General features: G+C 37.5%; 1 protein-coding gene and 1 long non-coding RNA gene across 2 annotated transcripts; both read left to right on the forward strand.

The window, feature by feature from the left end:
• The first annotated feature begins 537 nt into the window (after nt 1-537).
• LOC147491894 (uncharacterized) lies at nt 538-3,611 on the forward strand. Its single transcript, XR_015198139.1, has 2 exons — nt 538-635; nt 3,383-3,611. It is a non-coding gene; the product is annotated as an uncharacterized LOC147491894 (long non-coding RNA).
• Nucleotides 3,612-12,210: 8,599 nt separating this feature from the next.
• On the forward strand, nt 12,211-26,630 carry LOC147491895 (chromatin modification-related protein EAF1 A-like). The gene is made up of 22 exons (XM_086567353.1): nt 12,211-12,238; nt 12,499-12,526; nt 12,638-12,692; nt 12,774-12,825; nt 13,440-13,762; nt 13,821-14,258; nt 14,360-14,479; nt 14,698-14,829; nt 15,103-15,183; nt 16,041-16,101; nt 16,178-16,704; nt 16,834-16,887; nt 18,695-18,752; nt 18,861-19,048; nt 20,331-20,390; nt 20,475-20,555; nt 20,722-20,859; nt 21,006-21,122; nt 22,333-22,424; nt 22,620-22,835; nt 22,932-23,325; nt 24,831-26,630. Exons 1-22 carry the CDS (start codon nt 12,211-12,213, stop codon nt 25,350-25,352), a joined length of 3,765 nt encoding a protein of 1,254 aa, XP_086423479.1. The 3' UTR covers nt 25,353-26,630.
• The last annotated feature ends 105 nt before the right edge of the window (nt 26,631-26,735 follow it).

Consider the following 26,735-nt stretch of genomic DNA (forward strand, 5'->3'; position numbering starts at 1 on the left):
CATGTGTCTGGGGTGGTTGGTTAATGGAGTGAAATGATGGGCTCGGGTTCCCAGTTGACATCTTCGATGGGGAAGTCGGCAAGGAAGTCAGTAACGACCTGACATTTGCGAGACGTTCTGGGAACAAAGTCGCTATGATGCTAGCCGAGTTATTCAACCCATTTGGCCATGCAGGCTGTTTTGTTGTTATAACTCAAAATCTGCTTGATGGGTACATCAATTATGACTTTGATGCTGTGAGCCTAGAAGTAAGGTCGAAACTTGTGAGCAGAGTATAACAGAGATAACATTGTTTTCTCAATTGGAGAGTAATGCTTCTCTGAATTTGCCAAAGTTTTGCTGGTGAAGTTGTAACGCCCGTATTTTTTAATACGTATTTTTATATTTATTAATTAATTAAATTATTTATTTTAAAAATTCGTCGGATTGGACTCGGGATACGTGGGCCTGGTTTTGGGCCCGAGTCTGTGTTGGGCTTGGGTTTCGGACCCAAGTATATAAACACATTGTTCTGGAAAATAGGGTTCAGAGAATAATAGAATATTAAAAATGGAGGCAGAGATGAAAGCTGGATTTCTGGAGGGTGGAGCGCGACGGCTCGGACTCGGAGAAATTCGTAGGAGCTGTTCATACAGGTGAATAGCTCTTTTGTTATTTCACCGGAATACAGAAACCGTTTTATTGTCCTATGGTTTCACTAATTTTCTTGTTCATTACTTTCGATCTGTAGCATTGTTAAAACTGTTGTATTGGACTTCGTGTCTTTGTATTATTTAACTTTGTTAAATTTCGTTTTTTGTAATTAAACTGTCGAACTGGGATACTGTGTCTATACTGTCGACATTGATATTGGTGTCAATACTTTTAGTTGAACTGTGGATTTGGTTGAAATTCGTTGGTTGATATTGGGCTTTCAAAGCTCTGTCGAAGCTTCCGACGGACGACGACAATGGCGTCGACCACGTAAATCGTTTTGTTTGTTTTAATTTAAATTGCCGGCTTGAATGGTTTGTTGGGTTGTGTGTGTGGGGATGTCGAGTGAGGCGGTGAAGCTTGGAGAAAGCTTGAGCCATCGTTAATGGCGTTCTTGCCATTCTTGGGCTCTTGAAAGGTTTTGAAATTTGGGTTTATTTGGTTGTGTTTGAACTGTGTGTTTTGTATGGTGGGTTGATGGGATGATGTTTGGTGGTAGTGGGGATGGTAGGGGTTGTCGACTTAAGCTTGGAACAAGCTTTAATGGCGGAAAGTTGGTTCGGATCTAGTTTGGTGATGTCGGATTTAAGGATTTGAGGAATGTGTGTTTGTTAAAGAGGTAGGGGTTTTGCGGGGAGTAAAACCGCCTAGTTAAAATGGGTGGTGTGTGGAGGAGTGGTGGCCGGATTTTGGTGGCTGTTGGTGGTGTGAAGATGATGAACAATAGATTTCGGTTGGATTTGGGCCTTGGGCTTAGCTAGTTTAATTGGTTGGGCCGGATTCTATTTTAGAGGGTTGGGCCCGATTATGTTCTAAAGTATTGGGCCAGTTCATTTCTATTTTTTTTGTTTGGGCCCTTTTCCTATTAGTTGATAATTTGTTATGGGCCAATTCTAATTTTTGTAATTGTGGGCGGGTTTTTTTTTTTATTTTTGGACCGAACCACTTAACTGTTTTTGGGCCCGTTTCTGATATTGCTTGGGCCAGTCCATTGGACTTAAAATAGATCTTTCTGGGTCTTTACATGTTTGGACTTTCGGGTTCTAAGGTTTGGGCTTGGCCAGTTTGGTCCGAACCCTTACCTTGGTCATGAGCCCATGAGCCATGCACCTTTGACCTTAGCTATGAACCATGGCTATGACCATGAACCTGTCGAACATGAAAACGACAGTTTGACTTTGACCATGACATGTTGAGTTTGACCTTGACCATGATGTGTTGACCTTTGACTAGGACACGTTGACTTTGACTATGACATGTTGACTTTGACCATGACAGTTTGACTTTGACCAGGACAGTTTGACTTTGACCAAGACATGTTGACCTTTATCCATTGACGGTTGACTTTGACTTTGACTTTGACATTTGACCGTTGACTTTGACCGTTGACTAGGAAACGTTGACTTTTCTAGTTTTTCACACGTTTGTTTATATTCATTATCTAATTATGATTTGACGTGAGTAGTGTGTAAAACATATATATATATATTGGGCTTTGATTGTGGATTGTAGACTGTATAATTGTGCTACATTTTATGTTGTAAATGGTATGGACAAATTAAATGTGGAAATGCTGTGGAAGCTGATATAAATCTAGTTGTCATTATCTAATTAAGATTTGACGTGAGTAGTGTGTAAATCATATATATGTTGGGATATATATATTAAATGGAATAGTTTTAGAGACATAAATGTATAAATACTCCATTATTATATATGTGAGATGCTACTATGAGGTAGCATAGTATTGGTGAATATTTGCCCACGGGAGTGTGGTGTAGTGCAATAATATATTGGCACGTGAAAGTATGAAAGTGGTTATGAGATATAATTGAGATATTTCTAAATATTATGGCTTAGTGCAATAAGGTAATTGACCTGCACGTGATATAGTGAATTTATTATGAGTCATTAATGTATGACACTTGAATAAATTACGTAACGAAAATCCTAGAACCTGACTACCACAACTCATGTGATTGGCCCTTACGGCGTTCGGTTAATCTGAATGGCCTTGGTGCCTTATACGGCGTTTGATAAAAATTTGAATGGCCCCTGGCGTAAGCCGAATAGTGGCTTGATTATTCCGTTCGCAAAATAGAACGATGATGCGCAATATTTTATGCCGAATAGTGGTATTACTTACATAATTGCTTCCGTGTGAGGATTTACCTGGTGTGCAGCATCCCACTCAGGGTGGTTACACACGGAGTGGTTCATTATGTAAGGGGAGGCATGTGGATGTACATGTTCGGCGTTGGGTAGCGATTGTGGTAGCCAGGGAAACTAGGTAAGACATAGATACGACGTGATTTTAGGGACACACAAAGAAAGCCTGAAATAATCTAATTATGGTAATATGTTGGTTGGTTATTTGTTTAGTTATAACCTAAGGCGCCTCGATGGAGGAACTACATGCCTTATTTATGATGCGTATAGTTTGTTGTGTGGTTAGTGGGAAGTTAAGGCGCCTCAGTGGAGGAACTACCTGCCTTAATTATTGTATTTGAGTATGTTATATTAGTCATTGAAAGTTAAGGCGCCTCGGTGGAGGAACTAACTGCCGTATGGATTATGTATATATTTGTATAACTATATGTTGTTTTTAGAGCTACTCACACCAACATTTTTATAATGCTGATCCGATTTGCATGTTTGCTTATCGGGTGTGTTCATTCAATGAACATAGTTGATAAGTTTTGACAGGTTTAGTGTTGAAGAAGAGTGGTTGCTGCTTGTGGTTTGCGTTAGCATTGCATTTCATGATGTATTTTGTTTTCCCTTAAGGTGATATAGATTTTCAGTCTAGACAATATATTTGTACTTTCATTTGTAATTTTAAATAAGGAGTTATTGAAAAGAGATTTGTAACCTAATCTTAGTTGTAAATTTTTGTAATGAAGAGGACATTTGTTTAATTAAAATTTTTATTGGTTTTTAATTATCCGCATAATTAAAATTGTTTATGGGTTTTTGGAAGTTGAGAGTGCGTCACACCTAGGAGATCGAAGAGTCGGTAACAAATAATGTTTTTCCGAATTCTGTCGAAATTCGGGGTGTGACAGAAGTAGACTGGCTTTTCGATTCCCTCGCTTTCACGAAAGATGACCAAGCTTATGGCAAAGTCAGTAGTTGCAAGGTAAAGCCCCAGTGTCTCTCCTTCATTTGGTTTAGACAGGACGGGTGACATTGATAGGTAAGCCTTCAGGTCGTTGAAGGCTTTGTGACATTCGTCTGTCCATGTGAATGTTACGTCTTTCTTGAGTATTTATAGGAACGGTCTGCATTTGTTAGATCCACGTGAGATGAATCTGTTGAGGGCTGAAACCATGCCAGATAGTTTGTGAATTTGTTGCTTGGTAGTTGGTTCTGGCATCTCAAGGAGAGCTCGTATTTGCTCTGGGTTTGCTTCAATGCGTCTTTGTGAGACGAGGTATTCTAGGAATTTCCCTGAGGCTACCCCAAATACACATTTTGTTGGGTTGAGCTTCATCTTGTTAGGTTGAGCTTCGTCTTGTTTTGGCACAATCTTTCAAAGGCTTCTTGCAAGTGTGAAATGTGATGGCCAACCTTTTCGCTTTTGACTACCATATTGTCTATGTAGACTTCCATAGTGTTGCCCAACAAGTCTTTGAATATCTTTGTGACAAGTCTTTGGTAGGTTGTCCCGGCGTTCTTCAAACCAAATGGTAGGACATTGTAGCAGAACATTCCTTATTCGGTTATGAAAGACGTTTTTTCCTGATCTTCCTCTGCAAGTGGTATCTAATTATATCCACTATATGCGTCCATAAATGATAGAAGCTCAGATCCGTAGGTTTGATATACCAGTATGTCGATCCTTGGTAGGGGGAAGCTGTCCTTTGGGCAATGCTTGTTGACGTTGGTAAAGTCTATGCAGAGTCGTACCTAGCCATTTTTCTTAGGAACGGCTACGATATTAGCTAGCCAGGTCGGGTACTTGATTTCTCTGATGAATCCAACATTTTTGAGCTTTTCTATCTCTTCATTGATGCCTTTTTGAAATTTGAGTGCTAGTTTCATAGGTCGTTGTTTGATAGGCTTTACAGTTAGATCTACATGTAATTTGTGCCAAGCGACCTGAGAGTCGATTCCTAACATATCGATATACAACCAAGCAAAAATATCATTATTGAGAGATAGAAATTTGACAAGTTGTTCTTTGAGCTTGGGGTCTAAATCAGCCCCTACATAAACAAACTTAGGGTCATCATTTGTGTCCAAATTGACTTTTTCTCCCGGTTTGATTTATGCTTGTTTCCCATTGAGCTTGTCTGATGCTAATGCTAGAGGGCTGGAAGTTTGAAGATCTTGCGGCTTTGGGATTTCTTTGGTTGGACGACCTGAGTTTTGGCCGTGGCTGTTGCGCTGACTTGATTGCATCGATGAGCTTCTAGTTGGTTGCTTCTGAGCTCCATGATGCCTCGGGGTCCGGGAACCCGGGACTTGGTGTAAGGTTGATGGAACTGTTTGGATCTTGTGAATCCACCTGCTTCCTAAGATGGCAGTGTAGGACGACTTGACATCAATCATGCTAAAGCGTATTGAAGTCTTGACCATGTCCTCTTTTTCTCCAATGTAGACTGGTAGGATAACGTCTCCAATGACATCTGTGCGGTCTTCATTGAACCCGTAGAGTGGTGCATTTAACTCTATCATCACCGAGTCTGGTAGGTGCATATCCTTGTAAGTTTGGTAGAAAAGGATGTCGTAGGAGCTGCCTAGATTGATTAGGACCCGTTTGATTGTCCATCCATTAATCTTGACGTGCACTACCAGGGCATCATTGTGGGGGTAGGTACACCTTGTCAAGATCTTCCTCGGTAAATGATATGGAGCTCGTAGCCTGAGAGCTGGTATGAGTGATTACTTCAGCTTTGTGGGATAGGTGGGTAGATTTCTTGCAGTGCTCCTACCCGCCTGCACTTTTCACGACCCAAGGTTTTGTTGTTGGAGGTGTCTGTAATCATGTGGATTACATTTTCCTCGTCGTGATCGGAGGAGTGTTGTCTCCTATTGTGCCTCGACCGACCTGGAGATTTAAATTGTTAGGCTATTTTGCTTCTGCTCCTTCTGCGAGTAGGTCGTTCATGGCTCTGACTCCTGCTTCTGTTGCGGTTGGCATTCAACTTATGCTTGAGGTCACTTTCCAGCAGGAACTCTTTCAGTTTTCCCTCTTCGACTAAGTCTTGGAGGTAGTGCTTGAGACTCCAACACTCATCGATGTCATGGTGTTTGAGTTTGTGGAAATGGCAGTATGGACGTCCTGGTACTGCTATCACCTTGTTGATGTTTGGCTTGAAGTAAGGTGTTATATATATCTTCTTCATGATAATATGGCTTGGCGCCCTGGAGAAGTTGGAGAATTCTCTCTTGGTGGTATAAGGGCTTGTGGGAGTTGTTGCCCTCGTTGTTGTTGCCTGAGTACTGATTGCTTTCTTTGGGTCCCCGCTTGTTGCTTACTGCGATGACTTCTTTGCTTTTGCACTGGGCCATCCATTCTTCGTACTTCATGTACTTGTTGACTCTGTGGTACAGGTCATGTAGGCGTTCTGGCTTGTTACGCATGAGAGACCCTGCTAGATTGGAGTCGTCTAAAAGAGCGTTGGTGAATGCATAAGTTGCAAAGCTGTCCTTGAGGCCTGGCTCCATTGATAGGAGTTCCTTTTTAAAACGTCTTAGGAAAGCGCGGATCGTCTTGCCGTGTGCTTGCTTCAGTTGGAACAAGGAGTCCAGTCAGCTTGTTTCTTTCTATTGTGGACAAACTCTACTGCGAAGGTTTCGGCCAGCTTGTCGAAGTTGTTGATTGAAACAGGAGTGAGCGTATAGAACCAGTCTAATGCTCCGTCCTTCAAGCTGGCTGGAAAGAGTTTGCACTTCAAGTAGTCATAGTCTAGAGTGTTGTAGAGTGCGAGGATCTGCCTAAAGCGAGCTATGTGCTGGCCTGGACATGAGTTACCGTTGTACAACGGGAACTTTGGTTGGATGAAATATGTGGGAGGCTGTTTGTCCTTGACTTCAGTGGTGAATGGTGACTCCTTGTACGAGTGGAGCATCTTTTGAACGATCCGGCTCGCATTTGGCCTTTTAAACGACTTCTCCAATCTTTGGGGAAGTCTTATAGTCGTTGGTTGGTGGTGGTGGTGGTGGTGAGGGTTGTGACTGCGTTGTTCTCGATTGCGTCTAGAGTCACGTTGTTGCTGTTGGAGGTTGTTTGATCCCGCATAGCTTGGTTCTCTTACTGGAGCGTGGTGAATGATTCGCTAAGAAATTTGACTCGATCTATTAGGGCTTGTAGCTGTGCTTCCACGGTAGTTTTCTGACCAGCTTCGTGAACTTGAGAAAATGGTGTGTGTGCTTTTTCTCAAGGGAATGAACATGCAGACGGCGCCAATGTAGAGGTGTGATATTTTGGGTCTACGACTTGATGTTGTGGATGGTTGGAAATGACTGCACTCTTTCTTGGGACAAGAGTTGCCTTCGTATCAAGTTCTTTGGGTAAACTTGAATCAAGTCTTACATAATTCATCTTTCTCTACTTATAGATGTTTGAGCTGACCTTCCTTATTTGCTCCAGGTCGTTGTCAAGTGTAGATCCATATTTTGTGCTATTTTGATGATTCGTTATTACTCCTAGTGTTACAAAGTAACTGTCTTCTTGATTGGTGCGTTGGTCGAGCTCCGGGATCATGTAGATCATTTGCTTCCATATATGTTTGTATTTGATGTTTGGGACAACCTAAGTCTGGTTCATTGTTATGTCCTAATGACTTGGTACGAGTTGGTGATGTACGACTTGGTGTGTGGACACGTGTGCTGTAGTGATATGAATGTAGCACATAGGGTACTTACAGTAGGTGTTGGTGGCAGCCACGCCTCATTTATCTTAAACAGGCGAGTGAAGTAAAACCCCTACTATATGATTCGTCTCCATCACCAACACCTCTCTTAATTCTTTGCACGCATCAAGTTGGTTTTCACTCATCTATCTCATTTCTCATTTCTCATAGTCTTTCATTACTCTCTCCTCTTGAATTTTTCTCTTATCATTAAGCCCTAATTCCTTTCTCTTCCATTTCTTTTGAACTTCTTATGAAATTTCCATTGCTTATTCCCTTTCGAGTTATTGTGTACTTAACTTCTTAAAATTGTTAGACATGTAAGTTGCTATTTATTATGTTAGATTGGCCATGTTATGAACTAGAGTTGGCATTTTAATTTTAATTTGCATAGAATGCTTTATATTTTTTTACCATGTCCGTGACGTATTCGTGTATAACATTCTTGAGAAATGTCGTGTCAGTGTGTCTGTGTCGCGTTGTGTCATATCTATATTGCATGTCGGTGTCTATGTTTCGTAGCTTCAAAGACACCTCTAAACATGTTCACTCATAACTCTTCACTCATTTGGTCATTCCACTCGTAACTCATTTACTCCTTAAGATAGATAGATGACCATTTTTATAGTTAATGGTGTTGTTACTAAGTTTAAAACTACCACGTGACAAACATCTTCAATTTTTTTTATATATATTGAAAGATTTTTCGGCATTTACAAAATCGTCATTGCTCTCATTATTGATTTCTCGTACATCTATTCTTTTGCTACATCCTAATTCAAATTGAGTAAAAACCAAAATAGACCATTGAGAGTTGTTTTTAGAGAAAACAAATATTATTAAATGATCAATTTTTCTTAGTTTATAAAATAGATTTCACATTTTTTATGAGATGTTGTAGTGTTGTTTCACCACAAAATGCGTGCCACTCCTCTAGTATTATTAAAATACATAATAGAGTTCACTTTGATTTGTTGTCACTATGACATTGATATTAAGCAGATTGCTGACTTAAAAAAAATCAATTTGTTTCAAAGTGTTAAACTTTGCAAATCTACCTCAGAAGTTTCAACAAACTTTTCATTCGTTATACAATTTGGTAATTTGGGAAATCACTAAAACCTTTAAAATAATGATCTCCATGATATTCTGGGCATACTCTTAAAAAATTAGCATTTATTTCATGTTGTATATATGTGGGATATAATATATTATTTGCATAAATGAGGTGTGTACGATTTGTAAATAATTCTATAGCATGATAATGATGCAATTTTGGTGCTTATTAACATAAAAGTTCTTTGTTATGTTAATGTCATTTAATATGTTAAAGAACATTTACTTTGTAAGGGAACATTTGTTTAATTGTAATTTTATCAAATGAATTAGTCATCAAACTAATCGTGTAGTGTTCGGTACACATGTACACCACGATCAAAAGACGTTGCGAAAAAAAAAAATCTCAAAAGTTTTTGTATAAAGTTTTCGTTTTGCTTTTCTTATAAAACGGAAATTTCATAATTGTAATTCCATAAAACAATTTTTGCAACTAATTAATCATCGTAAATATTGACAAGTCTAGCGATATGAAGATCTAGCTAACATTAATTTACAAATATAGCATGATAATAATAAAAAAAACAGCTATACACGATATATTGTAGTAGTTTTATGCATACCACATATATAGATTTACAATATGTTGAGTTTTGTGAGTTTAATTTTTTTTATAAGTTCTCAAATACTTAACAAACTGATCCTAGATAATATAGGATTTTAAATTATAGAGATTAATATAATTTTTGTAAATGATCATAATCTAGCTAAGAGTTTTAAATTACTAGCTTGTAAATTTGTTGACGGATATGGTGAAGACATACACTGATTTAAACAACAAACACTTATATATTTTTTATTTTTATTTTTAATTTAATTATTAGTTTTTAGTGTTTTTTCCCCTCCACGTCGATGACTACAAAATAAAAAAGCTTGAAAATTCAAAACTAAGTTCCATTTACAACTAACATCACAAACTTTAGATTTCTACTAAAGGAGCATCGATGAAGAAGTTTGTAAATAATTTTGTTCCATTGTGAGATGTAATTGACAAACTGATTACGGTATTATTTTAATTCATATCCTACAAGAGTATCACAATTACAAGTAATTAATTGGTTAACAATAATGTAATAGAAAAACCATCACAAGATTATGATTAAGGTATATTATTTATAGTTTTATGGGGCAAACAAATTACATAATGCATATATTTAAGCATTTGATATTTGATAATCTTCGCAATAGTACTGTACAATATTAACTCAAACTCCTAGTCACGCTTGTGCTTTTTACTAAATAAAACATTCAAGATGACTTGTTATTCTCATTTCCAGACTTGCATAGGGGTAAGTTTGAATTTACTTCACCTATCACATATGAACTAATTACTACATTTGTCTTAAAACTTTAACACGTGGTAGTTTATTTCTTTCTATGCACCCTATTACCACAAAATCTTTTTCTATATCTTTCCCCTCTTTGTGCCTTTGTTGACAGAGGAGCTCACGGTTCAAGAGATACCTCCGGTTGTTTCAGGTAATTATATCCCGGTGATCAATTATGCTTATTTATTTCGATAATATCTTATTGTTTATGTGTTATACTTGTTGAGTTTTTAGACTTAATACTCTAATAGTTTGCATGCACACTAAACATGTCAATCTGTATGTAAATGTGCTAATTTATTCACTTTAATATAATAATATTTGCAATGGTTCTTCAGTTAATTACAATTTGATGCTTGTAAGATTTGAATATATCTACATGTATGACAATATTGAAATTAGGAGTCATATTATGCTATCAGAGACTATCCCTTCATTCTTCTATGACTCAACAACTTTATGCAGGCATTAGACATTTTGATCTACATTGTAAATGAAGGCAAAAATAATAAATGAAAAAGAAACCACTCAACTATGTTACAGGTTGGATTTTGGAAATTAAACAATGCCTCATTTTGCCGACCCAAACCCAACAAGAATTTAAATGGGCCCAGTTTCTCCAACTCATGGGCTTATACACACCAATGTATCGGGCTGACATTCCATTATTTAAAAATTTCGTCAACAATTAATAAAAAAAAAGCCGAACGCAACATGCACATGACCATGAACGCAACACAAACCCCATAGTTTGATTACTTCCATTCCACTGTTTCATTCAATGGCTTTAAAGTTTGAGTTGAGTTCTACATTTGAGTGCTCAGCTACAAATGTATAATGTATAAACTTGAAGAAATAGTTTGGGCAGTTCAAGTAGTGCTGCTTGAAATGCAGTACATGCTCGAGTTTTTCTTCAAAGGGAAAAGTAAACAAGACGTGGGAAGTTTTTTGGAATTTTACCACTATGGTATTTTACTCATTAGCTTTACGTCTTCTTTCATGCATTTATACAAACATGTTGTCTACAAATTTTAATTATCTTAAAATGGCTCTAAGTCTTAGTGAATGCTTTATATTTTACATATATGTTAACCTTATTTCATGCTATTATCTCGGACAATGCCATTGTGCCACTATATTTAGCTGCTTTTTTGGGAGGGGCGTCGTAGAGGCTAGGTTAAAATTCTGCAGTATTGTTTACAAGCATGGTGCCTGGTGATGAAATATTGATATATGAGTGGAGCATCCATAGAGGAAATACTATGATGGGGTAGTGTCGAGTGGGCCGACGAGGATGTTGACTTGGAAGCATAGTGGAATTAATGTTAGGATCCTGATTAAGTAATTACTAATTAGCTTTCCACTCCTTGACAATTTGGGCTGTTCAGGAGTATTGGTTTGATACTTCACAGAGGTGGTAAATGCTGTAGGAGTGAGAAGCATGAGAGGTAAACTGGAGAAAGAATGTCATACTGATCAAAAGAAAAGAAGAAAGAATGTAATACGACAAGTGGTACGTCTTACCTTGGAAAGGTGCCTAGCCCATGCAAGGTGATGATTGCAGTCGGTGCTTTAGTCACATCGGTTAGGATCCCATGCGGAGTGACAATTCTTGAGGTGGGATTAGTCAACTTAGCACCATGGATGACACACATGGTTTGGAGTGGATTTTCAAAAAGAAGAAGATCCCTCGATTTGGTCAACCATTCCTAGGAGAAGTCATTTTGCTTGTACAGATAGACTAGAGAAGAATAACCACAATGGGAGCCCAATATTGTTTGCTCTGTGTACTCATTTAGTTTTTTACTGTCAAGATTTTGTGGATGGCCTACAGACGGTTCTTTGAAAGAAGATGAGAAGAATAAAATGGCTTCTTAGAACAAAATAACTTCATAGAACAGACGGTTAAACTTTTGTTTATCTATACTATTTGAACTCAAGACTTCTCGTTTAGGAGAAGAACACAAGAATTAGGTATATAAAGAGGGCAACTCCAATATCTTCCTAGTGAAATGCTAAGAAGTGTAACTCTGTTAAGTCCAGACTTCTCGTTTAGTATTTTAATTTTTGGCCTGTGGGTGCAATCTGATACACATGACATGTCTCTATGCTTCAGTGCTTTCTTATCCAACGTAGTATACTAGTACTTTCTCATACTTTTTTTTAAACCCTCCTTTGTCACACTTCTGTTTATTTATTCAACAGGTAAGAATATGGTATACTTTTACAGTTTTACTTATGGTAATTGCCACTTATATTACTCTGCTATGCATTTGGTGACCTCACATTCTTACGTCCTCATTCTTGTCTTATTATTCTTTTAGCAGCCTCTTCCATTTGACCAAAGCCTTGAGCTCAAGAAGTATAGATTAACGATCAGGACTGAAAAGAGTGCATGGACATAGCCTTTAGTCTGCTACGATAATAACTGCAGAGGTTGAGATATAGGAGGCACTATTGATGACGGAATTGGAATAATTACACCTCTACATGTCAAGCAGCAATTGCAAGGACTCAGGCAGATTTGAGGTAGCACATATATGGCTTTTGTTTGTTATTTTTTTTTATCTTTGAATTTTTTTTTCTGGATGATTATTTAAGGTAAAATAGCTGGGCTGCTTATTCTTAACCCAAATGCAGACAGGAATACAATGTTCTTGAGGAGCGGAGAAGGAAGCTAGAATTTCTAGAGGAAGTATGATGTTGCAGTGCCATGTTTATGGAACTGATGCAACGTTGCACATATTCAGGGATTTAATTAATTTGTTTTATCCAGGGGCAACGCGTTTGTATTTTGAACTCTGCCCTGGAACTTCAGATAGCCTTCAGTCTGCTTCACTTGTCTAATAGCTTCTGACGAGGTAGTATCCTTGTATAAAGTTGATAACTGGTTTGAAATGATATCAATATGTGGTTACAATGTGGTTATTGCTTAGGCAAAAGGTAGCTTTGTGTTGACTTCCTCTCCTAATGACGACTTTATCAATTGCAATGGTAAAGCAGACGGTCTTCCAGGATATGAAAGGATGAAAAGAACATCATTGGTAAAACGTACTTCTAAACGGTGGTAGTGCAATGTCTGAGGGAAAGAGAAATTTTCTTTATCCTAGCAAAAGTAACTCTGCTCCATCAGAACAGCCTTTTCTGTCGGAGGGGAAATATAATAAAAATGATGGAAATGACTCGGCAATCTTCTGCGGTATGTCAAAAATTCGGCCATATACACGGAGGAACAAGTCGAGATCAAAAGGTGTCAGTATCAGACCACACGCCACTGATTGTGCTCCTATGGGTGATGGGAACAAATCTTTGACTTTACCTTCGTGCAAGAATTCAAGGATCACAAATGACTTGTGTAAACCAAACAATCCGAAAGGCCATAGCGTATCTTCTCTTCATACTTCTGAATCCACATGTCTGGATGGTAATGTTGAAACTTTAGATTCTGATAATCAGTTTAATAAGAAACTTGTTGCTGTTAAGGCTCATGGAACAACTGGTGGCCTAAGAAAAGTTGTGCCTGATTGCAAGTTCAGTACAGGGTCCGAAAAATATGAGTTGAAGTATGAGCCAGCAACAGCAGAAGAGAAGAATCTTTGTATTTTCCAGTGCAGTGGGTTTAAGCCAACTGAAAAAAAGAATCAATCAGTGCCCATTAATACAAATGTTTTACAGTTGGAATCTTATTTCATTGAGTGCAACCATCAGTTACATGGAAATATTGCCAAGGATCAGTCTCCATTTTCAAGGAAGGTCAACTCTAATGTAAATACTAAAGATCAAACATTAGCTTTAGGAGGGAATCCTAAGTTAAACGTCCACATATCTAAAGAGAACAGTAATAAGGATGTCAGTGATGCTGTTAGGAATGAGTGTTCTACTTGTCCAAACCTCAGTGAAAAGGGCTCTTCGGTCAAGGTTGAGAATCGAATATCCAATAAGGGATCTGTTAAAGAAAAATGGAATGATACCGTGCACAGATTATGTGAAATTCGGACCTGTTGACAGCGTTTTGTTAAAAGAAAAGGGAAATTTGAATAACCAATCAGGGAACGTGTCCAATTTCAAGATTCCAGGTTCAAGCTCTCAAAGCAGATCTCCAAGGATTGTGGATAGCTCTAGCTGTGAGCTTACATCGAACACTCTTTCTGAAGGGGATTCCACAATCTCTCCTGTGACTCAGAGCTGCTTGAATGATAACCTGAAATTGGTGAACCAGGCTCATGAAGATTCCATATTGAAAGAGGCAAAAGCTATAGAGGTTGGTTCTGATGCCTCTGTATTTTAATTTCCGGTTTGTTCTAATTTTAGTTATTTTCTATGTTCAATGCAAGTCAAGTTCTGACTAATCTCATTTATCAGGAAAGGTACAAAAGCATTGCAGAGTTATCTCTGTGTAGTTTTTTCTTAGAAACACGAGAAAGATCTCATTGGGATTACCTACTCGAGGAAATGGCATGGTTAGCGAATGACTTCATGCAGGTATTTTTTCATATTTACAGTTTACCTTTTCAGTTCAGATTTCATTTTCCAAGCAAATGATAAAGAAAGAAATGAAAACAATAAAAGAAAAACTTATTTTAATCTTCTGCGGTATATTCAATCACAGAGTTGTCTGTTGCTACTTTTGGATGAATTCCTTTTGTTGGAGTAAATGTATCATAAGTTTTACAATTCAACCTTGCTGCTTTTGTGCATAGGAGCGCCTTTGGAAGATAGCTGCTGCAGCCCAAGTTTGTCACTCGGTTGCTTCTGCTGTTCGGTATAAATTTGATGATAAGATTTCTGATTTGGGCAATGTGGAGATCCCACATGAAGTGAAGTTTTTAGAAGTATGGGATCATCCTTTCTTATACGCTTATGTAGTTAAGCCAATGACATTTGGTTAATCTTACGTATATTCAATTTTCAGTCGCTGACTGTGACTACCTTTTCCCCCTTTTCATTTTCCTCAATGTTTTAAAGATCTGTAAGATTATAGCTTTCATTGTTATAGAGGAGATGACTTAAAAGGAACGAATCACACACTTGTGCATTCTCTTCTTCTGCTTGTCCTGTTGTCAAAATGGTTGCACATGATTCTTATACTTAGATTTTCTTGCCAGGAAAGTCTATTCTATACAGTTTCTACTGGTGCGTGGGGACGCTACAGAAATTTAGTGGAATCTGATTGGTTAGAAAGTAAGGTAATTATATACTTATTGATACCACAATTGCTCTTGAAGCCTCATGAGAGTAGTTGAGTTATTTATTAGCTTTGATTCTGACTTCTCTAGCCATATAAAAAAAAATCAATGGCTTCCTTTATTTCCCCTCATAATTGGATTCCATATTTTATAGGTAATTGACTTTTCCTAATGATCTTCATGGTAAGATATATTAATCATATAACTGATCTCCGTGAGAGCCCTATGTGGCTATGTGCATGCCATTGTGTGTGTGTTTTTTTATTATCACATTATGCATATATGTACATGTATACAACACATCTTTGACCGTTGTCCATGACTCCCTTACAGCCACATAAAATACATAGAATGAACTGATGAGCGGACAACAATATTCTCAAATCTTTAAATGGACACCATCCTTACATTATACAACATATGTTCAGGCTAATGAAAAAAAGTTCAAAGGTCATGGACTTTTCTTTCACCAATATTAGATTTGAAGACCGCGTTTATAGCGAATAAGTAAAGTAGTCCAAGTGTACTTAATGAAGTTCCTAAAAACTTAAGTTTGCGAACAGCAACCTATGAATAGTAATATGTAATTGAAGTGGAACCACAAGAACATAACAAAGTTTCAAAGCAACTAACATCACATGAAAACAGTATCTCTGTCCGATCTAATATCGCCTGGACCTATTCTATCATTCTGTGTTTGTAAGTTCCCACATGAGACATAAAAGTATATAAGTTCCTGGGCCTCTTTCTTGCCTTATGCAAACCTTTACCCCTTTGAGCTAATATGTAAGTTCTTTATATTGAATCCAAAGGCTTTTCTGTTTGTTGACTTATTTGGCGAAGTGATATTGTTTCAGAAAACCGGTGACAACAGGCAGCAAAAGGAAGTTGATATTATAATGGATGATTCTAAATCAGGTAACACATCATGACTTGTTTCTTGGCATACTGGTAAAACGACCTCATGTTCATGACGATTTTATTTGGGTTTAGAGTTCCAAGCTTTGGGGAATGCATGTGTTGGAGATGAAGGAAAAAATGAGCCCATATAATGTGCCTGGAGCTTTTCGAGGTTGCAAGTCATTGAGATCGTCTCTGAAGGGGCAGAAAGGTTTACCAAAGTCATGCACTGCAGGATCATATGAAGTGAGAGGTGGTATACCTTATGAACACCACAGCGAGAATAAATTGGGGTCTCACTCATCCATAATAATGGAAAAAAGGTCTCTAAACATCCTGCAGATTGGTTCAATTCCAACAAAGCGTGCGCGTACTGTTTCAAGGAAGCGTGTTCAATGTCCATCTATTGGTGAAGCTTCTGAAGTTGTGCAAGTGGGAAAGATAACTGATCTTTCAAGTGGTGATACTAATTCATTTCAGGATCAGCAAAATATTGTACACGAGGATCTGCATATCAGTAAATATTTGAATGTTGAGTGTGTAAGAGGCTTCCAAAAGAACTTACCTACTGATTGCACAGAAATACCAGCAACACTTGAAAATGCAGAGGCTAGGCATGTGGTATGTAAGAACTCATGAAAGATCTAGACACTGATAACACCGTTACTGGAAAGACTTGGCACTTTCTTATTCTGTTAATTTCTCTCCTCTGGTCACTGGTTGAGTTGTTTACTTCCTTCTTGGCTTTAGGATTCTGCATATGAATGTGGGTGGCAGCGTGATACCATTGGGCCAAAGGAACAGGTGATTTTATTCCTTAACAAAGTTAATTTAAATCGTATGATGCATCTGCCTTCTCTACTGTCTAATTTACTGCTAAAGCTCAGCTGTCTATAACTAATATTAAGCACCAGAACTGAAATTTAGTTTTCTTTGGGTTTTCCTTGGATAAAAAATAAAGGGTATGACCTAAGACATACTAGAAGGCACATGTTTTCCCATTGTTGAGATGTTTAATATAGTCCCACATAGTATAGGACTATAGGAGTTCTTTGGCCTCTCCACTCACCACCAATTGTTTTTTTTTTTTTAAAATTTTTTTGCTCGGTACCACCAATTGGTTTTGAGTTGGTTGCTCCATAGTTTGAGACCCATGACCCATGATGCATAATCTTTATAATATTTATGATTCCTATACAGCAGGTAAATCATATAATGATACTCTTAAATGACAAACAAGAAATATAGAGTACTCACAGTCAGGTCCCAGTCTTCGCCAAATAGCAGGGTGGGTGAGGGTGAGGTCCTGTAACTGAAACAAACTATTTCAATGCAAACTCTTTGGCAAAGTAAAAATTCTAATTGCCTTGTGCTGTACTATTTTCTGTTTTTATTCTAACCGACTCACTTGGAAAAATAGCAAGCCAATAGTAACAAGAACACATAAACTATAAGATTTTACAGATTTCTGACATGTATTGTTACACCCTTTGGACCAAGGTCGGATGTACATGCAAAACCGGGGGGATCTCTCTCCCCCCTTTCAAGTTTTAAACTTCGAATATTATATTTGAGCTCAAGACAAATTCTTGCAATTGCATAGGAGGGCTGGCCCTGCTCAGTTTATTGTGTTTTTTGGTTTGTTTGTTTTGGTAGTTTGTCTTGTACTTGTAGCTTATCTCAAACCTTTTTTCTTTACCCAAAAAAATTATAGTTACTTATTTTAATTTTAATTTTAATTTCCATAACTAAGTTAACACAAAATTGAAAATAGACCAACAAGACTTTACCTCACGGTCAAACTTGGGGTTCATAATTCTTGTGAATGTTTTCCATGTAACTTATGTACAATTGTTTACATGCAGTATTTATTTGTTTTTTGTTTTGTGCCTTGTTTATGAGTGAAGTTGAATTTCATATGATATTCAACTTGACGTATAGCAATACCAACTTTATTAAGAAGTAATATAGTAACAGAGGACCTTGATAAGCCAAAACAAGTTGTTGAGATTATAATCGTATATCGGGTGTCTAAAGCCTTGCAATGAAATATATAAATCCTGGGGCCTTTCCACTTGTCGCCCAATTGGTTTTAAGTTGGATGCCCATATTCAATATGGTATCAGTGCATGCTATTTCTTTGGCCCAAAGGGCCAAAGTTACTCCAAGTAACCCGTTTAAAAAAAAAAAAATTGTCCACGCGCTAGGCTCAAAACACGCCACACGTGACGGTATGTGTTGAGATTATAATCCCATATTGGGTGTCTAAGGCCTTGCAATCATATATATAAATCCTGAGGCCTCTCCACTTGACAATTGTTTTTAAGTAGGATTCCCATCTTCATTACAATTAACCAGGAATAAATATTCCGTGAGTCCACAATCCACTAGAGACAAAATGATTGCTTTAGGCACACTTCTTGTTTCTAAAGAGCTCCAAACATATCATTCATTCCATAAAGCCCAATAACTGGCAAAAAGGACGAACTTCCAAATGCCCCCTGTTTCCTTACAATGGTTTTGCTGTTTCTCTGGGTCACTGGTCAAACAAGACATTGTATTCAACCTCTTTTCTAACTGCTTATCTGATTCTTATCCTGTATGATTGCAGAGAGACCACTCAGAACAAAGATCAGAGTATCATCAGCATGAATCAAATGGTTATAGTGGTAAGCTCCTCATCTTAAATCTACTAGTACACAGCTTACTTTATCAGATGTAAGAGCATGTTTCATGCTATTATTTATGTCTAAGACGTTTGACTGCTTGCTTTAAAGGTCCACTTGGCCAACATGTGGTGAAGAAGCCAAGTATCCTTGAGAAACTATCAGATACATTTACTCAAGGTATCATTGCACGGACTGGATGTCCACTGGCTTCAGAAACAAGTAATGCGTCCAACCTAAATAAGTCCATGAAAAAGGTTTCTTGTCGGCATCGGCGTAAGAAGACTAAATCTCTGCAGGTATGCTCTGCCATTTTAATGTTTTAGTTGATATTTTGTTGTGTACATGTTTTGTTCTATTTTCTGGTTGCTTGAAAGTAAATAAACGTAAATATACTTTTCTGAACTTAAAGTTCCTTTGAATTTGATTCTTCCGAAGGTTGCTTCGTTGTGTGTAACCGAGCTAGGCATTCGTAGAATCCTCCTAACTCTTTTTGCTATCGATACAGATACCTTTAGCAGTAAATAAATAATAAATAAAATCAGTTATATGAAGAATTACAGTTTTTTTAAAAAAAATAAAGGGTTAGTTAGGGATGACCCTCCCCCTCTCCCTTTTTTTTAAGGAAATGTTATGGATACCACCCTAAGACCAATATCCAACGGTAATGCTTCTTCACGTGATCCAAAGGGCTCGTTTTTTATTTCACGTGATCCAAGTATGTTTGCCTACGTGTTAGGCTCAAGCGACGCCACATGTGAGGGGGCGTGTTGAGATGTATATTATAGTTCAACATGGGACTTTGGAAGCCTTGGATAACCGTCAATAAGTTCCTGGGTCTCTCCATTCATAGGCAGTTGGTTTTGAGTTGGACGCCCCAATGTTTAAAATAGTATCAGAGCTTGCTATTGTATGTGGCCCAAATGACCCATTCACTCTAAGTCACCTAAGTATGTTGTCAACGAGTTAGGCTCAAGTAACACAAGTGATGTTTACCATAGTCCCACATAGGACTTATATAAAGTTTTGCAGTACAGTATAAAAGTTTCCGGGCCTCTCTACTCATCGCCAATTTGTTTTGAGTTGGATGCTCCACTGTTTAAGAGTTAGCTTCATGCCAAGTACAAGTGATGTCGATCCAGTCTGCCCTTGTTTTGACCTTGTCCCATGCGGCTCTGATCATCCAATGCACCTTCATTCTTTTGGAAAGCTTTGACTGCTGATGTTGAATCTGATTCAAACCAGATGCTTCTCCACCCAGGTTTATATGGCTTTTCACCTGTTTTTATTTTATTTTACTTATCACTTTATGCATTCATAAATTTACACATTGCATGTGTTGATTTCTGTGTCCTGCAGAATTTGGTGTGTGTTAATGTCAATATATGGTGAATCTTAACATCTCGATCAGCTTGCTCATGTCCTTTTAACTTTGTCTTGTTTAACCTTACGAGTATATTTAAGTCTCTCTTTGTAGCGGTGTGTCCTTAATTTGAGCCCCTGAAGTATCTTTTGGTGTATCTTATGTGTTGTTAGCAATTCTTTTTCTGTCAAAATGTCCAAATTATACCTTCTATGCAGATGCCTACCGGACAATCAGAATCAAGGTCAGGAAATTCATGGTCTCCGTCTCAAGACCAGGTTATTGTGCTCTTTTTCATTATATGCTCTTTCTTGGATTGCTGTTGGGAATCGGGAATAAGTACATTTGTGTTACTATTACAGGCACTTTTTGTCTTTGTACATGATTTGGGCCCGAATTGGGAGCTCGTAAGTGATGCAATCAACAGTACTCTGCTATTCAAGGTAAATATGGTTGGAGTTCTTCCTCCACTTTATTCAGTCCAAAGGATGTTCCAATTGAGGTTCACATGTTGTTGTATTGACTTGAACTTGTTATTTATTCTATTTATTAACCATTGTATAAAGACAAAAGATGCTAATGTGTTTTGAGCCTGTCCAACACTGACAGTGCATCTTTCGGAAACCTAAAGAATGCAAGGAGCGCCACAAAGTTATACTGGAAAATTGTGCCAGTGATGGTTCTGATAGTAATGAAGAAGATTTCGGATCATCTTTAAACTCATTTACTTCGCCCGATGTTTTTAAGGCATGATTATTTTTCCTTTCTTAATAAATAAAAGATGCATCTTTTATGACTTATATTGTGTATGGAAGACAAATTACCTCTTTTGTTATCTACCTAAGCTCAACTTTTTGTCTGTTTTTTTTTTCCGGTGTTGCACATTGCCTTAGGACAATGGCAGAAATGTGTGTCCGCGTGTGGTGGATTCAACAGAATTTGATATTCTCAAGTCTCGTTTTCAGAAAATCATTTTGATTGGGAAGCAGGGACACACTTTGAAAAGTCAGGTTATTTTTTGGTCATCTCGAGTGTACTGTCTTTATCTTGATATTGTGGGTTCATAACTTTGTATTTAGATGTGCATTTTAAGAGGCGTAAGCATAAGACATAAAACTCCTACAAGGAAAATACTTGCAAAGCTTGCGTGCCCATTGATTATATTTAATTATTAAATTCTAACTTTATCCATAAAGAAAAAAAAGGAAAGGGAAAGAAAAGAAAACACCTGCAAAGCTTGCCTCACTATTGATATTTAGTTCCAAGATAATACTGGTGTAAAATCACGAGTTGGATCGACATAACTGGTTTGTATTATTTGTCTCACACTGCACATGTTTGGAGGTTGTAACAGCAATTTTAATAAACAGCACTAAGTGGTAGGCGTCAATGTCCATTAGGTGGTGTCTAGAATCCGAAAGGTTCTCGACAATTGATATTATTTCTAAATGCAAGATGATCTTTTGAGGAGGCATATATTTGATTAAGTTCTTACCTGTAGTGTGTGCTTGTAAATAAAACTTTTTTCTTAACCTGTTAAGTTGCAGAATCATCTCAATTATTTGGAGGTTCCTTAAATATTTAGAGGTTAAATTAAAGAGATCTAGGTAAATGGGGCTCGTTGTGGGTTCTGTAGTTGGTCTAGCCGTCTAGGGCATGGAGGTAAACTTTTCCTTTAATTTCCTAGTGGGTCGGGTTACTTAAGCATGGTATGATTGAGGACCTTCGGAGGTGGTTAAGTTGGGTAGTGGGTTTGTTAAAAGGAATTGAGTCATGTAAAACTGGTATTGAAGCCTGAGTACGGGTTGTCATAAATGTGGCTGGACTGTGATACTCTGAGGATGTCCTATGGGTGCTTAATTTGCCCCAATGGGTGAAGGTTGTGCCTGGAGTTTATTCTCACATCATTTAGCTTGGGACTTCAACTGCTTCCAAGATCCATAATCAGATGTTTCTATAGCAGCCACGTTTCACTGCACTTTATATTGGTCGTATTCGTTTAGTGGGGACAATCAACACGATCAAGAATATTGGACTGTAGATCAGTGTTCTTTGACTTCAAAAACCACCTCATATGGTAGCTTTTGGTTTTTCTCCCTCGTTAAACTAGCTTATGTGATGCTCTTATTTTATAGTCTCTAACTAGTTAATGATTTTTTCCATTTTACTTAAATTTATTTTTGTATCTGTGTTTTTGATTTGATTCTCTTCTTAACTCAGAATAATACTTTGGACCAGAAACAAAAAATGCCAGTCCACAGTTCTCAAGTTCTTTCTATTTCCCAAGCTAACTCGAATGGAGGCCCTCTAACGTAAGTCTTTGTCTTGTAATTGTGAATAGCAAAATAAGTTACCCATTTTGTGATATATATTCACTCTTTGATTTATCTCCAATTGCTTACAGTGCATGTTCTCGTGTTCTTGCATTTATTATTATTTTTGCTCTTTGTTTGTTTGTTTTTGTCTCCTCTAGAGTAACATTATAACTTGTTTTATTTGAAATGAAGGCCACTTGATCTGTGTGACTCGACTACATCAGGCCCAGATGTTTTCTCCCATGGATATCAAAGATCTCATCCTAGTGGTTTAATGACTTTAAACACTGTTTCTTTGGTGCCGGTAGTTCCTGTTGACACCACAAGTTCTATGCCACAAGGATCTGCTGATATGATCAAGGACAATAGCTTGTCAACACCATCTACCACATGTACGCCCTCTACGAGGTACACACCTTGATCATGATCTACAACATGAAAGTACGATTTATCATCATTTAACTCCTTTAACTAACATGGATGGGTTGTTACATGAATCTTTAGGTATGGTAATGAATTTGGTTTGGCAAGAGGACCGTCTTTACTGATTTCTGAACAGCAAAAAGTGCGACAACTAAGTCGAGTCCTATCTATTCCTAGAACTCAGTACTCAAGCTCTTCTGTCCCAGGGGTTTTGCCTGCTTCTGATCATAGTGTTCAAATACCACACGGGGAAAGTGGAACAGAGATGATGCATGGGATGAATAGAAGCCTTGCAACTCCTCACCCTGGGTTGCAGAGGATAGGTTCACATGCTGCAACGAACATGTCTCTTTCTGGAAGTTTACTTTCGTCCAACAGGATTAGAACACCAAGCTCTATTAGTATGCGAGTTGCAGCTGCTTCTTGCGAGGGAAATTCGAGAGTGATACGTCGTGAGACTTTGCATATGGTGCGGGTGAGTTCATGAAAGCTTTTGAAGAAACAAAACGATATATATATATATATATATATATGGGTCAGGCTACGTTGACATCTTATTTTGACATCTACAACTTACACAATGAACTAAGGGCTGATTTCTGGTAGAGAAGATCTTCCTACCATGGATTGAATCTCCACAAAATATCAAGACATTTGAACATGTCTAACCTCATTGCAAAATAAGATGTCAACACGAGGCTCGACCCTATATATATAAATATATAGTCCTTCTCTAAAAAGTAGCTACTTAAGTTAACTTTAAAATAAGTACGTGAGTAAAACTTCACCTACAAAATGAATTCAAACCTATTTTTGTAGATATGATATATTCAATATTAAAATCATCTCTACAAAATTTCAGCTCATTTGGAAACCTCTAACATAGATAAAAATTGTTAGCATCTTTAAAAAGAAATCTAACGGTCCAGAAATGTTAAGTTTTTGTAATCGTTTTTTGCCAATGTTAGAGGTTTCCAAATGAGTTGAATTTTTTTAGAGATGATCTTAATAATGAGTATATCATATCCACAAAAAAATAGGTTTGAATTCATTTTGTAGGTGAAGTTTTATTTACATACTTATTTTAAAGTTAAGTAGCTACTTTTAGAGAATATATATATATATATATATATATATATATATATATATATATATATATATAAAGAAATCTAACGGTCCAGAAATGCTAAGTTTTTGTAATCGTTTTTTGCCAATGTTAAAGGTTTCAAATGAGTTGAATTTTTTTAGAGATGATCTTAATAATGAGTATATCGTATCCACAAAAAAATAGGTTTGAATTCATTTTGTAGGTGAAGTTTTATTTACATACTTATTTTAAAGTTAAGTAGCTACTTTTTAGAGAAGGACTATATATATATATATATATATATATATATATATATATATAATTCCTTATAAAACAAACCTGTGATTGGAATTAAAGGGGTGAGACTTGAATGGCATGTGACCCTTTACTAGCTATTTTGCAGACTTTTAACTCCAAGAGGAAAATAAAAATGAACAGTCACTGTAATTAGTTTTCTGATTAGTTTAGCAAAATGCATAAATTTAGGACTAGCTTTCTGTAAATGAATTCTGAGAGATTAACTCTCTTTTACATAGTGAAAGGTCTGACCAAAACACAACGTGTTGATATCAAGTAAGTTGTAGTCTGCGATATCGTATTAGTTATCCTCAACTCCATTTAAATTCTCAGTATCTTTACCTCATTGATGGAACCGTCATCTTCCCTTATATTAATGCGCATTAATTATTTTATAACCATAATTGACTTTCAATGAAACTGACAAAACATTTTCCTGAACAAACTGAAGTAATTTCTTCTCCAAACAGTATTGTAGTGACTCAGATGGTATGATTCCACCCTTCGTTTTACTTATTTTCTAGCAAATACCATTACTTTAATTACACATTATTGGTTTTTGTTTACTGACATTAAGTTTTCTTTTAATGTTGCAGACTCCAAATCCAGGAGACCAAAAACGAGAGACAATGAAAGAGCTTGAGGTGCAGGTCAGACGAGGGAGCAGCCAAGACACTCTTTCTGTCAATGGGTTATCCACTGGTTTCTTTGATCACGTAGGCTCTTCATCTGTTCAAAAAGATCCAAGCCAGCGTCAGCAGCATCAGAAGCCCCAACAGTCGCACCCATTTAGCAACCCTGACCACTCTCATCTTCAAGGCAGCAACTCCGCTTCAATCCAACAGAAGCAGATTGACATTCCTCCGCTTGCTAAAGAGAAGCAGCTCAAGCAACGATTAGTGAATAGGAATCATCCCCAGCAGCAACAGAAACAGAAAAAGCAACAAAAACAGAATCAGCATCATGCTGTCTTAAACTCCTCAATGCCCAATGGCCAATCATATTCCCAGCCTTCTGTATTATCATTTCCTGAAACTAGCTCCTTGGGTCGGCAACAGGTGTCTTTGCAGTCGGAATCACCGCGCGCTGTTCAAAACAGTCACATTCTTCTTCGATAATAATCCCTGTTTCTTCAGATTTCCATAAGAAACAACAGAAATTGCAAAGTCACAAGCTTAATTCAGAATCCTCAAGCAGGAGGTCTCATCCATTCCGATCAGATGCTGAAGCAATAGAAGAGGCAACAGAAGCAACCTCAACTGCTCAGGAAAACTATATTGTACAACGGCAGCTTGTGAATCAAATGAGTGAAGCGAAAGTTACTGATGATCCCTCCCATGTTATCAGCCCTTCAACAACTCAAGGATACAAAGTTTCTGAGAAAGGCGAGAAGGTCACGCATCCAATGCACAGCCAACAGAAGAAATGATTATTGCCTCAGAGTTTTTAGACTGGTTCTTTTTTGCCTGTTTCTACTCCTGTCATTACTTTGTCAAAGCAACACCCACAGTTTTCAACAGGATTCAGCAGTCAAAATGAAGCTTCACCATTTAACATGGTAATTCCAAATTTATAGCCGTCCTGCATTTATTCTATTCTTCTCAGAACCTAGAGAGTGGACAGTGGTCAATTGCTATTATTAAACCATCCTGAGAATGCGAGAATCATGAATCTGACTCACTGATGCAAGATATGCTCAATACAGAAAACACATTTCAGGTTGACACAAGTGTACACAGCACACACTGACAGAGTTTGGGTGTCATTTTTATGTTTAACTGAGTTGTTCTCTGGATAGACTGGCAGAGACAGGAGAGAATCCGTTCTCTGGCAGTATGACCTTCACCAGCATAACATGGAGATGTAGTGGCAGCAGAAAATACAAAGGCTGAAACCATGGTCAACAGTCGTTTTCAACAATCACTACCACTGCTGCCTCCTGCCATCAGAACAGCCAAGTGCCCACCCAGTACTGGCGACAACAAACAAAAACAGCTTCTGCAAGCTGGGCAACGTTATCTCGGTCAGGATGAAGTGATTGAGTTAGTTTGATGTTTGCAAAAACAGAGAGTCAGTCAAGGCTGCGGTAGGAACGCCTTTATGAAAACTTGGTAAAGGTAACTTAGGAGTGATTTATAAACGTACCCGACTGATGATATCCAAGTTCTTTAAGATACAAAAGGTGAAGTGAAACCAAAGAAACAATGGCATGAGTTTTATAGAAAGGATTTACAGGTCAAGTGAGCTACAGATTGCGCCGCAAACCCCTTCTGAATAGAAATTAAACATTCGGTTTTTTTTTTTTAAAATAAATAAAAATTTAACATTACTCATGTACCCTAAGGCATTGAGGGTTAAAAGAGGGATATAGAGAATGAATGCAGATTTTAGTTTCTTTTTCAAGCCCCTAGACATCTGTTGTTCCGTTGGAGCATATAAGTGTTTCTGTGAGTCTGCATCTGTGTTTTTATGTTTTTGTCCTTTTTTCGCATAAAAAGTTT

This window comes from Coptis chinensis, chromosome 6 (assembly GCF_015680905.1).
Source record: "Coptis chinensis isolate HL-2020 chromosome 6, ASM1568090v1, whole genome shotgun sequence".
Lineage (NCBI taxonomy): Eukaryota > Viridiplantae > Streptophyta > Magnoliopsida > Ranunculales > Ranunculaceae > Coptis > Coptis chinensis.

What these genes read in the sequence shown, in the direction of transcription:
- LOC147491895 (XM_086567353.1), top strand. Translation starts at nt 12,211, where the DNA reads ATGGTATACTTTTACAGTTTTACTTATG. An exon ending in AGCTAGAATTTCTAGAGGAA is followed by an intron (nt 12,693 to 12,773) that starts GTATGATGTTGC and finishes TGTTTTATCCAG; the next exon opens with GGGCAACGCGTTTGTATTTT. An exon ending in ATGCAGAGGCTAGGCATGTG is followed by an intron (nt 16,705 to 16,833) that starts GTATGTAAGAAC and finishes TCTTGGCTTTAG; the next exon opens with GATTCTGCATATGAATGTGG.